This window comes from Mycteria americana, chromosome 3 (assembly GCF_035582795.1).
Source record: "Mycteria americana isolate JAX WOST 10 ecotype Jacksonville Zoo and Gardens chromosome 3, USCA_MyAme_1.0, whole genome shotgun sequence".
In the NCBI taxonomy this organism is placed as follows: Eukaryota; Metazoa; Chordata; class Aves; order Ciconiiformes; family Ciconiidae; genus Mycteria; species Mycteria americana.
The window spans coordinates 1110117-1125823 of NC_134367.1; the positions used below are offsets into that span (position 1 = coordinate 1110117).

General features: G+C 47.8%; 1 protein-coding gene across 3 annotated transcripts; it reads left to right on the top strand.

Moving 5' to 3' along the window:
* Nucleotides 1-46: 46 nt before the first annotated feature.
* Nucleotides 47-15250, top strand: HADHB (hydroxyacyl-CoA dehydrogenase trifunctional multienzyme complex subunit beta). Of its 3 annotated transcripts, none has more exons than XM_075497587.1 (16): nucleotides 47-106; nucleotides 1942-2016; nucleotides 2404-2445; nucleotides 3954-4053; nucleotides 4692-4736; nucleotides 6013-6112; nucleotides 7350-7437; nucleotides 8035-8222; nucleotides 9539-9719; nucleotides 10838-10959; nucleotides 12254-12333; nucleotides 12425-12472; nucleotides 12881-12968; nucleotides 13575-13649; nucleotides 14104-14268; nucleotides 15024-15250. In XM_075497587.1, exons 2-16 carry the CDS (start codon nucleotides 1950-1952, stop codon nucleotides 15057-15059), a joined length of 1425 nt encoding a protein of 474 aa, XP_075353702.1. In that variant the 5' UTR covers nucleotides 47-106; nucleotides 1942-1949; the 3' UTR covers nucleotides 15060-15250. The 3 variants fall into 3 exon arrangements, with proteins under 3 accessions (XP_075353702.1, XP_075353703.1, XP_075353704.1); XM_075497588.1 differs by having other exon boundaries at nucleotides 3957-4053; XM_075497589.1 differs by lacking the exon at nucleotides 47-106.
* Nucleotides 15251-15707: the final 457 nt, after the last annotated feature.

Here is a 15707-nt window from a genome sequence, read left to right on the forward strand (position 1 = left end):
GGCGGAAGGCAGCCCGGCGGGCGGGGCGGGCGCGGGGCCCTTCCTGAGTGGCGGGGCGGCGGGCGGCGGTGGCGGCAGTGCGGGGCGGTGCTGAGCCCGGGCGGAGGTGCGGGGCCGGCTTGGGGGGGCGGCGGAGGGGCCCGGGAGGCGGCCTGGGGGCTGCTGAGGTGTCAGGGAGGCGGCGGCGGCGGGTGGGGGTCGGTCCGTCCGTCCCGGGTGGAGGAGGAGGGGTGGCGGGCGGTGAGTTGCGGTGTTACGTGAGGGGCATGGCGGGGGGGGGGGGTGCGTGCGGCCCCGTGAGTGTGTACTTGAGGGGGGGTGGGGGGCCGTGTGTGCGGCCGAGTGGGTGCGTGGTGTCTGTGGGGTGAGGAGCGGGTGTGGAGCGGTGGGGGGGTGCAGCTTGTGTGCGCTGTGAGCACACGGGGTGGGTGTGGGGCCTGCGAGTGCGTGTTTCACGGTACCCGTGAAATGTACTGGTTTCACGTTACCTGTAACGTGTGTTTCACGGTACCTGTGAAATGTACTGGTTTCACGTTACCTGTAACGTGTGTTTCACGGTACCTGTGAAATGTACTGGTTTCACGTTACCTGTAATGTGCGTTTCACGTTGCCTGTGGAAGGTGCTGCGGTGTGTACGAGGGTCGGGGTGTTGTGTGGGGAGAGGGGACGGGGAGCAGGGGCTGCTGTGGAAGCCGGGTGGGTGCTGCAGGCTCTGGAAGGAGCTTTGGGCAAGGAGATTGATTTGTGTGCGTGACTTGGGGTGCTGACCTCTGAAAACATGGGGATAGTGCGTGTTGTGGGGGTGAGGCCAGTCAGGGCAGCGGGTACGTTCCGGGGAGAGCGGCTGCGCAGCGCGCAAGGCGTGGGTCTGGTTTGGGTACCGATTTTGTCAGTTGGGCAGGGAAGATTTGGGGAAAAGTCTCCATCAGGTGTGGAGAGGGAGCTCGGCACAGATGGGGGAAGAGCGCTGTTGCAGAGGGGCGATGCGGAGAAAGATGCCGGAGAGGAGGTTTGTTTTCTGGACCTTTACTGACATGAGGAGTCTAGGTTTGGTTTGTGGGATGCCAGCGTAGCTGGAGCGGGCTGGGGAACGAGGAACGCTGCGTGGCATGTTGTAGGTGCGGAGCTGTAGGGTGTGAGATGTAAATGTGGAAAGGGGTGGCTGGCAGCTTACGCTGGGTTTTGAGAAGCTGTAGGGAGCTGCAGTACCTGCATGGGCTGGGCTTGGGACTGCAAGCATTTCTCTAACGCTCTAGGGAAAATGTGTGTATTTGGGAGAAAGAGTGCTTTTCGCTTGAACACTAAAAGCGTGACAGGATAAGGTGAATGTTGCTGTGAAGCAGCCGAAGAGCTGGAGCTGCAAGGACCGTTTTTTGCCCTGGACAATAAAAACTGCAGATGAGGATTTGTTTGTAGGGAAACCATGGTTTGGAATGAGCTTTGGGAAAGCTACAGAGGAAGTTTTTGGGGTAGCGGATGCCATCTTGTTCTGCTTCCCATGGGGATAGGCAACAGAAATTACTGACGTTAGCGTCAATGGTTAAAATGAGGGGTAGCAGCATGAAATTGCGCCAAGGAGAGTCATGCTGGCAGCGAGACTGGCTGGGCGCTGGGACAATTTTCCAGTGGGGAAGTGGTGGAACAGTTATTGGGAGGGGAATCGAAAACTGCGCTGGCTGCTGTGAGTATGGTGCTGGGTCACTGGGGAGACGAGTGTTTATTTACAGGAACATTTGCAGGCCGCAGTCATAAGCCAGACTCCTCGTGTGTTCAGTGGTGTTCAAAAAGTGTAATAGGAAGTAATTCTCTGTGCTGCTGCCCTTGGAGCGTCTTGCGTTTCTTTGCTTTTTTGGCTCTGTGTGAAGCAGGCAGATCGCTTACCTTGAAATTGTTCCGAATAGACCAGATTGGACTAATATCAGCCTTTCTCCACCTCTCTAGGTATCAAAATGAGTTCCATGCTGACCCACGCCATCAGAAACCTCCCTGCTTCCTCAGCATGGGCTGCCAGGGTCTGTAAGTGTCTTTACATTTGTTAAAAGCTTGAATTGGTAGGTTGTAAAGTTCTGGTTTAAGTGTTGGGTTTGGAATGGATGCTTGTATCTGAGTCTCTGTTCCATTGTTATCTTAAAAAAGATGACAATGGGTTTTTTTAAATAACTAATTCCATTGTTGCCATATTTGTCCCTTCCCACATCAGATGTGGGAGGAATCTCATGTTAGCGGGTAACATGAACTGTGTCGTTTTTATGAACAGAGTAAACTAAAAAATACCTCGGTTGTTCAGGTGCAGTTGTTGTACTATGACATTATCTTATTTTTTTAACAGTTCTTACAGAAACTAGAAATGTTTTTAACATTTCAGGTTTGACAGACCCTATTTTTTCATTTCTTGTTTTTCAGTTGCTCGATCGCTCAGCTGCTCTTCACAGTTACAAGCCGCAGGTAGAGTGAGAACACCGGGAATCTCAGGGGGTCTGTGCTATCGAAGACTGTTTTTGAAGCCGCCTCCCTTTTCCAGAGTCTCATTCGACATAAATCTCAGAAACGCAGTGCAGACAGCTTTAGTCTGAGTGCCCCTCAAAAGCCACAGACAAGTAAAACTACAGTAAAACGATGCTGTTCGCAGCAGAGCCCTCTCAACCTCTGCATGCCCCTCGCTCCCAGCAGCTATGCCCAGTCCAGAGCTCACACCCCATCGTCACCTGATAGATTGCTATTTCTAGAATCTAAACAGAGAGGCTAAACTCGGGGTTTATAAGCTGTCCGGGCATAACCAGATCGTTTCCTCAGAGGGGAGGGGATTGTCCCTGACAAGGAGAAGCTTGTGGGATTAGCTGTGAAGTCCAGTGAGACCAGTAAGAGGCTCAGGTCTCGGTGGAGCCGCTGAGCACGCAGTTATGTGGGTTTTTAGCTGTGGCCCTTAGCGAGCAGTCGGGGTGATCTGGCGTTCTGGGATCATTGTGGGGGGTTGCTCAGGTGACTAATGGTTTCAGCTGCCTGGATTTTGGAAACCGGCCTAGGCAGCAGCTCCCCCTCGTCTCCTTGGCTTTGCGCAGAGAGCCTTAGATAACCCAAGAGCAGTGCTGGAGTTTCATACTGCTGCTTGCACTTGAGCATGGTATTTAGCTGGATTTAATCTGCTTTTACCTGTCTTTGTCCTTTTCCTGCTTGTAAAAGGAGCTGCCCCATGCTGCTGTATGTGCCCATTAAGATTTGCAGGCCTGATTGCATTAGGAAATTCTCATTGAACTCTTTGTTAATCATCATTCCAGAAGAGCTCTGACAGGGGCCTGCTGAACGATACTGTATCATGACATGCTTTGTCTTGAACCTGAGGTGCTCGGACACCTTACGGAGAAGTAGCAAGTTACCCACAGCAACTATATGCGCTCTTCTTGCTACTGCTTTCCTGTGGGAGTGAAAGTTAGTTGACTTCTTGAACTGTGTTTTGATTTACCTTGAATTATCTCACCTTTACTGTGCAGTAAGAGCACATACGTAGGCAGTTACTGTGGAAGGTGGGTTGCTGTGTGCAGTCCTTGCCGCTCCCCAAGCGAGAGACCGTATGAGATCTTACTCAGGCTTTGAATTTGCTCTGCGTCGTTCATATTGGGAGCTGTGCAGCAGTTTGAGAGGTGTCTCTTCCTGCAGCATTCTTGTCAGTGGTAACAGAGACTAGGAGTTATGTGCCTTTGTTCTCAGCTCTACCAGTGCCTCAGTGTAGCTGTCAATGAATCTCTCTGCTGATGGGGGACGTGCTGAGTTGTTAAATCATTTCTCACAGATCACATAATTAGCCAGAGAGAGACAAGATTACAGCTCAGGTATCCCACCTACTCTGCTTTTGACTTATGCACCAAAAGAGAACAATTTCCCTAGTTTTCTAGTAGTTTTTACTGGGTCTTACTTTAAGCTTGCTGGTATTCTTGTTAACATCACTCCTCTCTCAGCAGTCCAGCCTAAGAGTAAGAAGACCTTAGCCAAAAGTGGCGTGAAGAACATTGTTGTGGTAGAAGGTGTCCGTATTCCATTTTTGCAGTCTGGCACCTCGTAAGTATAAAATAAGAAGAAAATACATGCTGACTTGGTTAATAGTAGAATCTTTCTGTGAAAAAAAGTTGGCTGGCTTGTTCATTTTCATGTAGTTATTCTTATGCCTAAAAGTACTGAAGTGGCAATGAGTTAGGCTGCTACAGTTATTCTGGCTTACCTAATGAAAAAACATGGTTTAAAGAAGATTGTCCATGTATATGAATTCTGAGAAGAATGAGGATTTATGCTGCATGCCTAGAGGAAGCTGTTGGTGAATCTGTAGCAGATAAAGCAACGAGTTTCACAAAACTAGCAGGACAGGTGCAGAGGATCTGCTGTAGACTCTTCTTCCTAGACTGTTGTGCCACCAAATTCACAGCTGAATTAGGACCAGGCCTAACTCTTAGTTAGGATGGATAGGGGATTTCTTTATTCTGGTACTGCTGCTTCTCAGTGTTTTTAGTACAGCGGTTGTGTGCTGACCCATACACAGATGGTCTTCACAACCTGGGGTGTAAAATGTTTGGTTATAAATGCAGTGGAGCATTCCTGATATGTCACTGGTTCTTTGCTGCTGATGTGCGCTTACAGTGAAGTAGATGTCTGTATCGGTTTCTGATACTCCTAAGTTTCTGCCTCTCTTCTTTAACTTCCAGGTATGCGGATCTTATGCCACATGACTTAGCAAGAGCAGCGTTGCAGTAAGTAAACTGAATACTAGAAGAGCCCAGAAAGCTCTCTTGTTGAACTGCTGGGTTCCCAGTGTTGGTACAGTGGCTACAACAGCCAGGGCTCTAGCTTTGTCTCTGAACAATACGATCCAGGTGCTTCATTTTTTGTGGTCCACCACCTTAGTTAGGTGGCTTAAGCAGTAGGGTTTATGATAAGCTTGCGTTAAAGTGTATTGTTACACAGAGATTGCATTGTTGTCCTGTTCGACAAATTTTAGTTAATTTGAATTCTGACTGTAGTTTTCTAAATACAGAGATCATAGCTACTGTTGAGGTGTGCTTGCAATTCGTGGGAGAAACAATCTGGGCAATGCAGAGAAAACTAAGCGGCAACAAGACTAACAAGCTGTCATCTTGCCTGTCCCTTCCATTCTGCAGTGATTTGACAGAAGCTGTAGGCCATTGGCAGTGTGTTTGTTTTGTTGAGAGGCTGGGCAAAGAGCTGTTGAAAAGAGAGAAGGCTTTATCAGGGGGGAAAGGGGATTTCAAGGCCCAAGGAAAGACCGTGAGGTTGGGTGCGGACATGCCAAATCTGAATGCCATGTTTAGCCAAGGCAGGCTAATTTGGTTGACAGGCAGTGTGTTAGTTGTGCGTGAGGGCTGTGTCCTGGACGGTGAGAGGGTTTTAGTGTGCTGCGGAAGAGAAGTTGTTGACTGAGGTGCCTTTAGTTTCATTTTTATTTGGTGCTTTGTAGTGCATGAAACCACGTTTGAATCCCAGAGGCCTTAAATCACTACCTGCAATGGGATTCGCTGTGGTGGCCTGTTTGTCAGGATGTCCTGGCAGATTATGCAGTATGTTTTCTAATGAACTGTGAAAACACACTGCTTATTTTCTGTGTGTCTTTATTGAAGTTTTACATGTTCCTCCACTGAAGGTGATTGGCTTTGTCATCTGTTAAGGCCCTCTTCCGTTAATTTTGATGTCAGAATACTCCAAACTGGGGAAGATACTAACAACCGTTTTGGGGTTGGGGTGGGGTGTAGAGCAGTTGCTTTCATGAAATTATGTAATCATTTATAGTGATATTATCACCATGATTATTTGCAGTCCGTAGTCGATTACACTTTTCATTAAGTACTTATGCCCACAAGATTTCTTCTGAACTAGGGGCAGAAGACGGCCCTCAATAGTGGCTCCATTGTTGCTTTGTTCTCCAGCCAAGCTGGTGGAAAGAGGATGTTTGAGGACTGTGACAAGGTTATTGCTTACATGGTGCAAACTCTGTTTTGATCTTCTCCTTAGGGGGTTGCTGAACCGGACCAGCGTCCCAAGGGATGTTGTTGATTACATTGTTTATGGCACAGTTATCCAGGAGGTGAAAACAAGTAATGTTGCCAGAGAGGTGGGTTACGTGCGGCATTTCCCTTGTGCATCTGATTTCTGCAACTAGTATGAAGATGACAAGCACTTGCAAACAAAAAAAAATCCAGTATTATGGTTTATTTAAACGTGATTTGAGAGTATGAACTAGCTGTGCAGTATTGTCTGTCAAATAGCTGTATGGGACTCTGCCTCCTGTTGAAATCTGTCATAGATCAAGTGCATTTTAATGCTGTGAAGCCTCTACTTGATTCTTCCCTGAAAGAAGAATTGCTGATCGCTCAGCTCTAACTACCAGTTGGGCTCAAATGCGGGCTTGTCCGAAGAACTTGAGAGGACCAGAGCATGCTGTGATAGATTGCTCTGCTGTGGTATTTATTTATTTTAGTTGGCTGATCCGATGCAGCTTTGGAATGATTTGAAATGGAGTAGCTTAGCTGTCCTTTTTTCTGGAGTCGGAAAACACAATTCACGTATTATACACAGAAAGAAGCTGGTCCACTGAAGTAATGTTACAGAGGCAGCATGTGATTTTTCTGTAACCTGGAGCCTCTGATGTTGTTCTCTGCGACTGGGCAAAACCATGACGTAACCTGGGCTGGAAAGACTTAGGAGGTTATGAGGCTCTCCAGTTCCATCGGCCGTTTTAGCCTTGTATATGCAAATACTTGCTTTGGTCACCTGCCAGTCAGATGAGGCTGCGGTGTAATTTTAACTTGGGAACAACTGCTGAACTTTAAACTAGTTGGCCACGTCTCAACTAGGGAAGGTCTTGCTGCGAGCAGTTCTTCCGTGATGGGAGGCCGTGCTCTCAGCTGGGTCAAATGAGATGCTGCGTTCTGAACTACGGGAAGTGTTTTCTGTTCTGTGTAAAGCAAGTCACTGTGCCTCGTACCGAGGGGTCTAAATAATTCCTTTCACGTGCCGCCTTTGTAAATAAGGTGAAGCAAAGATGATGTCAAGTAGTTGGAAGCTCTTTTGAAATTGTGAGGTGTGTGATTAGTTTGTCCCTTTATTAATGGGGGGCCAGTGACTGTCTGCATAACGTGACTGAGAGCCCTGGCAGCTGGGCAGCTGCCGTCTCCTCCTGTTCCCAGAGTCCGGGGAGGGGGAAGAGCTGCTGCAGTAATTGGCTGAATGCAAACTCGATGTACATGTTTTCAGCTTAGTCTGCAAAGGGGTGTTTCTGGGCAGAAGGTAGGTCTGACCCTGTGGAGCAAAAGGTGGAGGTTTTACCAGTCATTCTTTGTTGCTCATAGGCTGCACTGGGAGCAGGTTTCTCTGACAAAACTCCAGCCCATACAGTCACCATGGCTTGCATTTCTTCAAACCAGGCTATGACCACAGGTATGTTGGCTGGAAGAACAAGCTGTGGGTTTGAGAAGGAGTTTAGCAACTCCTCCATGTCCCTCATCTAACTCGCACTGCTTAGTGAATATAAGTAAGCATCTGAAGAAATTCATGAGTGGAAGGAAAGTTTTCAAACCAACAAAATATAATGTGAATAGAGCGTCTGCTTGTAGACCTGCCAGCAGCTGGATGCCCTTTGCATTCAGCGATAGTCTCTGCTCAGTGTCCTTGTTAGCTTGGGCGGTAAAGACTACATCACCATAAGGAAGTTGCTGCCTTTCAGGCTACTTTCATCTTTGTCTTAGCCTAAACAGAGCAAAAAAATTGAGACCCAGTTACTGTCCTGAATCACTGGGGATATTCTTCTCCCAACTGCTGTGTGTGACCAAGAGAAGTGGAAGCAAAGTTACAAAACTAGTGTGATTCAGAGAATGTCTGTTCAACCTGCTCAGTCTCTGTTAAGCATGTGTTGTATAACTTGGCCAAAGCCAGAGGCTGGAGAAGGAAATAAAATGTAGTAGCATCTGAGGCACTAATGGGGTAAGTGTCACTTCTCCCCACAGCTCTCATGGAAAACTCTGTCTCGTTCTGCAGGCGTGGGTATGATTGCAGCTGGACAGTGCGATGTCATCGTAGCGGGGGGTGTGGAGTTAATGTCAGACGTTCCCATTCGTCACAGTAGGAAGATGAGGAAGACTATGCTCACTCTTAACCGAGCCAAGACCTTGGGCCAAAAGCTTTCCCTGATTTCCAAAATTCGCCCTGACTACTTTGCTCCTGAGGTAATTTTTTTTCAGGCATTTAGATATTTAAGCTAAACTGTTGTGTAAGGAGGTGTAAAACAAGTTGGCTTAGGTAATTTTTTTAGCCTCAATGGAGAGGATTTAAAAAGGGTAAGGTGGCTGCCGGTGGCTCGCCTTTATCGGATCTTGTTCTGTGCTTTAGGCTAAAACTGCAGTTGATTAATGCATCTCATAGCATTCGCGACTCTCTGCTTTGTGTTCTTACATGTTGGTCTTCAGTAAACCTAACCTATTGCAAAACCTCCCTCTCCTTCTGCAACTCCTAGACAAACTCTGCTGGAGACTACAAAAGCAGAAGCTTCTTCCCATAAATATAAAACTTATGCAGGGGTCCTAAAGGGTCAGAAGAATTTTTTTGTTTCCTAGGTAATAGAAGGAACATGCTTAATATCAGAGGGGAATATCCTCAGTGTATTAATAGAATTGTTGTTTGATTAACGCATCTTAAATGCGCCTTATGGTTACTGCTCCCGGCCACATCCTGCCAGGTGCTGAATGTGTTCAGCTCCCATGTTTGGGCCCCGATGAGAATCGGCGGTCTGCTGGTTAATGTCAGGAGTCTGCTGTGGAGGAAGCCACCCTTCTCTGTCTTGGAGGTCATGAGAGAGGTGAATTATTGGTGGTGGAGGTGGAGATGGGAAGGAAAAGCACTTCCCTCCTTACCACCACCGAGCTCTTCACAAGAAAACTGCGTGCGTCCGTGCTGCTGGCTGCCGCTAGCGTGAGTGTAGCAAAGCACAGTGTACATACAGCAGAGATGAGATCCAAAGTCTAAATAAGATATGAAAATTGCAGACTTAAAAGCATGCAGGGATTTCCTGTGTGCTGCTGGCAGAATAAAAGCTAAGCTGAACTCACTTGCTGTCTCTGGTTTTGCTTGAGGAGGTATTTGACAAGGAGTTTTAAGGTCCCAGGACGTGTTCCACCTTGGCCCAAAAAGTCCTGTCACCCCTCAAGAGGGGAGTCCTTGTTAAAAGGACAAGGCAGCTGCTTTGTCTGCATGTGCCAATCCAATGCAGTTCTTGAACCCCTGAGTAAGCAGCAGCCTGGATCTCACTTTTATCCTTTTTTTTTTTTTTTTCTAAAATCTTTGATGTTCCTCAAATACGTTTGACCAAGTCACTTCTGGTATGGTTACCATGTGTTAATTGCATAGCTCTAATATTAACTGCTCTACTTAATAAACGGAAGGGCCTCACTGCCTGACTGTGCAGGGCTTAACGAAGTTCTGAACTTTGTGTAACTGCCCAGGGAGAGGGGTTTATGTGTGCCGACTTGATTGTTCTGTTTTGTAGCTCCCAGCTGTGGCAGAGTTTTCCACCAGCGAGACTATGGGGCACTCTGCCGATCGTTTGGCTGCTGCCTTTGCCGTTTCCCGTTTGGAGCAAGATGAGTATGCCCTCCGTTCACACACGCTAGCCAAGAAAGCCCAGGACGGAGGCTTGCTACTTGATGTGGTACCCTTCAAAGTGCCAGGTAAAAGCGCACATTTCATTGCTAGCGTGTACTAGTTCGATAAAGAAATATTTTATTTAGAAAAGCAGGGGAAGTACTGGGGTCAGATTCATCATGTTTTGTGTATCTGATACGGATTTTAACTCATTGGTGTGCTGCCTGTTTCTCCCTGGAAAACTACTGACATAGGAGCATGTTTCTAAACATGCATATCTAAATAAATAAAGGTATCCTTGCATATCTAAATTTTGTCATACCCACCTCATATCCGTGCTAATGTGATGATGGAGCAAGGAAGATCAGAACGGTTGGACAAGAATCCCCCTGCTCTTTCAGTCAGGCAAGAAAAATGCCATTTTTATACCTCAAGCTATGAACAACAAATAGAAAGCCCAATAAAATCCCGGTCTGATGAATCAGGTGCTGGATAGGAAGAGCTGAAATGTGGTCTGCTTGGCCGACTCCAGCTCACGAGGCCTCACAGTTATTGCTCAGATATGAAACAGTTTGGGGAGAAACTTTAAGCTGTCCTTTCTGTGGCCTGATTTCCACCCTCATCCTCCCTCAGCCAGTGGGCACGCTTTGGAGTAGCTATTAATTTTGGGCACTTTACTCTGTAGTTAGTTTCCTAGAGAGACCTTACTTTTATAGATCCACAGTTACATACAGTCTTTATACTAAAACTGGTACTTTTTGTTAACTGGCTTATTTAAGGAGTCAGTATAGTTGAAGATACGTATATTTAGTTCTTCCCAGTGCTCTTACTTCCTCAAAACTTGGCACATCAGTGTGTACCGATTTAGGCTCAGTTGTCCAATTTAGGCTTTATAATCTGAATTTAAATTCTTTTATTAACTGGGTTTTCCATGTGGTAGTTTTTTCTTACAGTAAATAGACTGCAGTGCTTTATTTTTGCAGTCTTCAGAGAGAAAGTAATGTAGCTTCTATTTTTAAGTGCTGTTTTTTTAGCCATGTTAAATATCCTGATGCCATGAATGGAATTTCCCCCCCTTTTTTTTTTTTCCTCCCACTTGTCATAAAAAGCACAGTTTTCTGCTGCCCCCCCCCCGGACTCCTGATATGCAAATTCACGTATGTTGCTGACTTTCTTAGTTTAAATATGCTTTTTTCATCAACAGGCAAAGATACGGTTACCAAAGATAACGGGATCCGTCCTTCCTCAATGGAGCAGATGGGCAAGCTGAAGCCGGCTTTTGTCAAGCCGTACGGAACTGTCACAGCTGCCAACTCCTCCTTCCTGGTAACGCATGCTCCCATCACTCTCTGAGCCAGAGGGTAAACCGGACGGGTAACCCCTCTGCCTCCCGTAGGCACGTAGATCAAGCTGGTATAATCTGTGGGAATGAGTTGTCTCCTTTGTAATATCACCTGCTTTTGGATTTTTCAAGGGTAACTTTGAGCTGTATTATAATCTGGTGAATTTGGGTACTGGATTGTTTCATTTTAAAGTCAGTAACTAAACCCCTGAGGTTTTGGTCTTTCTTACCTGTTTGCTTTTCTGTAGCTGCCTCGTGAGGGTTGGTCATTCAAAGGCATGTGTAGAAATTCTGTCCCAGGGTGGGATTGATCATATTGTAAGTCTGGAAGTTAGCAGTTTTAGCCTAAACTTGTCCCTTTAAGGTTTGCCCTTTAATCCAGAGAGGGGAAGGAGCAATTTCTCTAGCACATCCACGATGAGCTCTCTTCTGCATATGCTCCTTTTAAGGAAGCTTTTTTAGATGCTGCAGTCTAAGGTAGTTGTGTAAATTCGGTGAGGTGTATCTGAGCCCCAGTTCCTGAGACTCCGTAGAAGGTGATTGCCACTGAAAGCCTCCCGCAGAGGGCTCGAGGTGACTGTCTTGTTCCTGCACGCAGCCCTGACAGGTTCTTGTGTGTTTAAAAGGCTGTTCCACAGTTTGCGATGAGCACTTCAAAGGCAGCAAGTAACTACTGCTGAGGCTCTTTTCAGCAGCAATGCTATTTACTCCTTAGCATTCTTGGGGACTTAAAAAGCCTGGTAGTGCCACAGCCTTGGTGCTAGAACAGCGAAACACTGTTGGCACGCTCTGTGCCACAGGTCCGTAGGCCAGCTTAGGCTCTTACCCCAGAAACGAGCGGCCATGTGACAAAGCCATGATGTCCATTTTGGCAACGTGCTGAGCCTGTGGCTTGTGTCATCCCAGAATTATACTCTGGTTTTGGGATGGAGCTGAGCGGACAGGCGAGTGTTTGGGGTAACCAGCTTGTCCTCAGGACTGGCAGGGCAGTTAGGCACCTCTGTCCTGTTTGAAACCAGGGGGAGTTGTGGGTCTGGACTGCCAGGAAGTGCTTCAGCAGTGTGTGCGCTGCCATCGCTCGGAGGTCATCCATCCACCAGCTCAATCACGCAGACTTGTTCTCTGCCCCGTATCATAGGGGGATGGCCTGGAAGCTCTGGTTGTATTCGGGTCCTCTCTTGCCAGCTGCTCTGCGGGAGGGCTGTCAGGCTCGTGTTGTGCGCAGGGTGTGCTTGCTCTGCAGGCAGTGACCTCACTGGGTTTGTCTGCCCGTTTCAGACGGACGGGGCTTCAGCAATTCTGCTCATGTCTGAGGAGAAGGCTCTGGCAATGGGATACAAACCGAAGGCCTACCTAAGGTAAAAAGGGACTGCTCTACGTGGCCCCTGAAGTCTGCTCTCGCTTCCTTCTTCTCCTCTTTCTATTACTAACAACATTTCTCCTGTGCAGGGACTTCGTGTACGTGTCCCAGGACCCAAAGGATCAACTGCTACTGGGGTAGGTGGTGATGATCAAGAGCATCCCCTGACAATCCGTACTAGCACCACAGCCTTGACTTGCCATTACATGTTTGGTTTTTGGGAAGTATCTCATGAGATACTACATCTCTTCAGGCCTTCTCGCAAAGGTGCGAGAGCCAGTGGGCGAGGTGTGACTCAGCAGGGGCAGGTGGCTAACGTGGGGGAGCAGCAGTGGCAGAAATTCACCCTGATTTGCTGGGGGGCATCTCGGCGTGTTGGTAGTAGCAGTAGTTACCTGGGGTTGTGTTTCAGTTGGAGTGGGACAGGCAGGGAGCTGTGCCACGCACCCCAGAGAGGAGGAATGTAATGTGGGTTGCTGTGGAAAAAGGGACGATGATGTGAGGAAACATTCATGCAAGACTTCTGTTTCTTAACTCTTCTTCAGTCCGACATACGCTACTCCCAAAGTGCTAGAGAAGGCTGGTCTAACCATGGCTGATATCGATGTGTTTGAATTCCACGAAGCTTTTGCTGTAAGTACTCTGAACGCTAAGGATGCCTCTAACTGTAAAATGCCATTCGGTAGACGTCTGTCTGCGTCTTGGTGAAAGCTCTTGTGAAGACCTTCACTAAATGTAGATAGGTGTAATTCTACATTTATGTCTAAATACAAGTACTGTATATATTTTAAATATATAACATTTTTACACTGACAGGCTCCATGCTAGGAGTGGCTTATGTTGCTTGAAGTCACCAAAGGAATACCGATTCTTCTAAAATAATATGTAAAAAAAAAAAAACAAACCAAACCAAAAAAAAAACCCCAACCAAACAAAAAAACTTACTTCCCCAAGACCCTTGTGTGGAAGAAACCGCTTCTGCACCCCATCTGCTAATTGGGCTGGGGATATGTGTTACTGTGGCGAGGTGGCCTGTTATCGGACAGCATCTTTTTCTAGCTGCGGTTGAGCTAACATTGGTTAACAGGGCTGATCCTGTAAAATGCTTTTTTCAGCTGGCTGCGTTAGTTGTGTGGCTGTAGCTAGTCTCAAGATAGCTCCTATTTGCTAGCACTGTCCATAGGCTTTCCTCGAAGTCCGCCGTTATCCTTGTTAACATTGCCCTCCCCTCCTTTTCAGGGGCAGATACTGGCGAACCTGAAAGCGATGGATTCAGACTGGTTTGCACAAAACTACATGGGCAGAAAGTCAAAGGTAAGACACAGTCGGGACGCTTTTCTCTTTAATTTAGTTTAACTTCAGGATTGATTGAATTCCACGTTGCAGGGCTCTTGTTATGTTCTGTGAGGAGAAGCCATGTTTCTTGAACTCTGGGTTAGCAAATCCCGATTTGAGCTGTTTCTCTGGGAATGATGGCATTCCCGTTGTCAGCAGGAGGTGGAGATCTAGAGCTATAACAGTAATAGTTGGAGAGGAGGGAATTAAAAACAGTGGGAGAGGCTCGGTCCTTCTGCCTGCCTTCTCACAGCTCGGGGTGTGCCTGTCTGGCTGCAGGGGAAGCAGTAGAGCCTTTCCTGCTGTCGGCAGGCTCTTGTACGTGCCAAAGAACGCTTCACAGCGGTCCAGGCTGCCCATGTCGGGTTGGTGGTGTGGTGAGGCCAGGCTCCTTCCAGACAAGTGACTGTGTGTCCCTCTGTGTGTTCTGCAGGTCGGAGCCCCTCCTCTGGAGAAGTTCAATAACTGGGGCGGCTCCCTCTCGCTGGGACATCCTTTCGGTGCCACCGGCTGCCGTCTAGTAATTACTGCTGCTCATAGATTGAAGAAGGAGGGAGGCCAATACGGCCTGGTTGCTGCCTGTGCTGCAGGAGGGCAGGTAATGACGCTGGCACTAATTACATTTCTCCTCCTGTTGGTACTGTGAAATCCTGTCCAGTTACACCAGCTCTGGGGGCACCTCTGAAGTCCCGTGGCACTGGGTGTTCGTAACGCCCTCCTTATCGCAGCTCAGCTCAGTCAGCTCCCTCCGCCTCCTCCGCTTTGGAGACTCCAGCCCATCTCGGAATCGTCCCTGGGCAATGGCGACCGCAGCCCGTCGCTGCCCCTATGGTAGAAAAGGGAAGGAGAGATTTCTGCCGTGTTCTAGGGGTTTCATTTGGTGACTCTCAAAGACTTCCCAAATTGTGGTTTGTGAGCATCATTCTTCTCATCCTGGGAAGAAAGATCTTTACAAGAAAAGTGGGGGTGAGACTCTTCCTACAACCCTTGAGGCTGTGGGTGGGAGCCCTGGTTCGGGTCGCAGTGACTGGTGGCAGTTCTGCAGGGACCTAGCACAGCTGAGGGCGCTGGTCCCGACGTTGCCCCCACCCCAAATTCCTAGTTTGGCCCTCAGGAGGGCCTGATGCGTTGGTCGGGGTGGACTCTGCTGCCTTGGCCAGCCTGGAGCACGTCTGAGCTGTCCTGAAGCCATCAAACCACCGTCTGCAGAATCCTCTTCGTGAATTGGCTCTGGATTTTCATCTCCCCTTTAATTTTAAGACAGTCGGGAGATGGGCATCTCCTGAATTCGATGAATGCGTGTCTAATAATGGGTCCTTTCGGTGACCGTTTTCTCTCTCTCTCTCCTTCCAGGGGCACGCGATGATAGTGGAGCTCTACCCTCAGTAACGGGACGAGGGACTGCTGAGGGGGTATTCGTACGTCCTGTGCCTGGCAATGCCATTTCAATGCACTAATAAAAACATACCTACAATCCTTCTCGGAAAGGATTTTTGGTGGCCTTTGTAAATACCTTTTAGCTACTCAGCTGGTAATTTTCAACTAATGAACGCGCTCTAGGAAATATTCCACTTCCGGGAGAATAAAAGTTAATGTGGCTCTTAGTCTCTCCAGGGTCCTTGACAGTAGAAATCAGACGGGTTACTCTTCAGTAAGCGAGATTTCTCCCTCAGGAGGACAAGAATGATTCCAAAGCTGTGTACAGAGAATTAAGTTTGGAGATAAGGAAAACGTAAAGCACTGGAGGTTGGTGGGCTGAGGCGGGAGTTCATCGGGCCTTGTAGGGAGCAACAGCCGTTTTCAGAAACGGGCTCACACTGAGTTGGCTGACCTGGTTTGTGAGGAGGAATTTTGCTGCACAATGTCCAAACATCATTAGAATTAGTGAATTGCTTCTGACAAATGAGCGTCACTGATGTTAGCCACAATAAATCAGGGGAAAAAAAAAAATAGTCTGGCTTTTTTCTTTCCCTCCTCTTGCCTGAAACATGTTGGGGACAGTTTCTGTGGTGTTTGTCCTGGGGGCTGTGTGCTCTG

What these genes read in the sequence shown, in the direction of transcription:
- HADHB (XM_075497587.1), top strand. Translation starts at nt 1,950, where the DNA reads ATGAGTTCCATGCTGACCCACGCCATCAGAAACCTCCCTGCTTCCTCA. An exon ending in AAACCGAAGGCCTACCTAAG is followed by an intron (nt 12,334 to 12,424) that starts GTAAAAAGGGAC and finishes TCTCCTGTGCAG; the next exon opens with GGACTTCGTGTACGTGTCCC. An exon ending in ACATGGGCAGAAAGTCAAAG is followed by an intron (nt 13,650 to 14,103) that starts GTAAGACACAGT and finishes TGTGTTCTGCAG; the next exon opens with GTCGGAGCCCCTCCTCTGGA.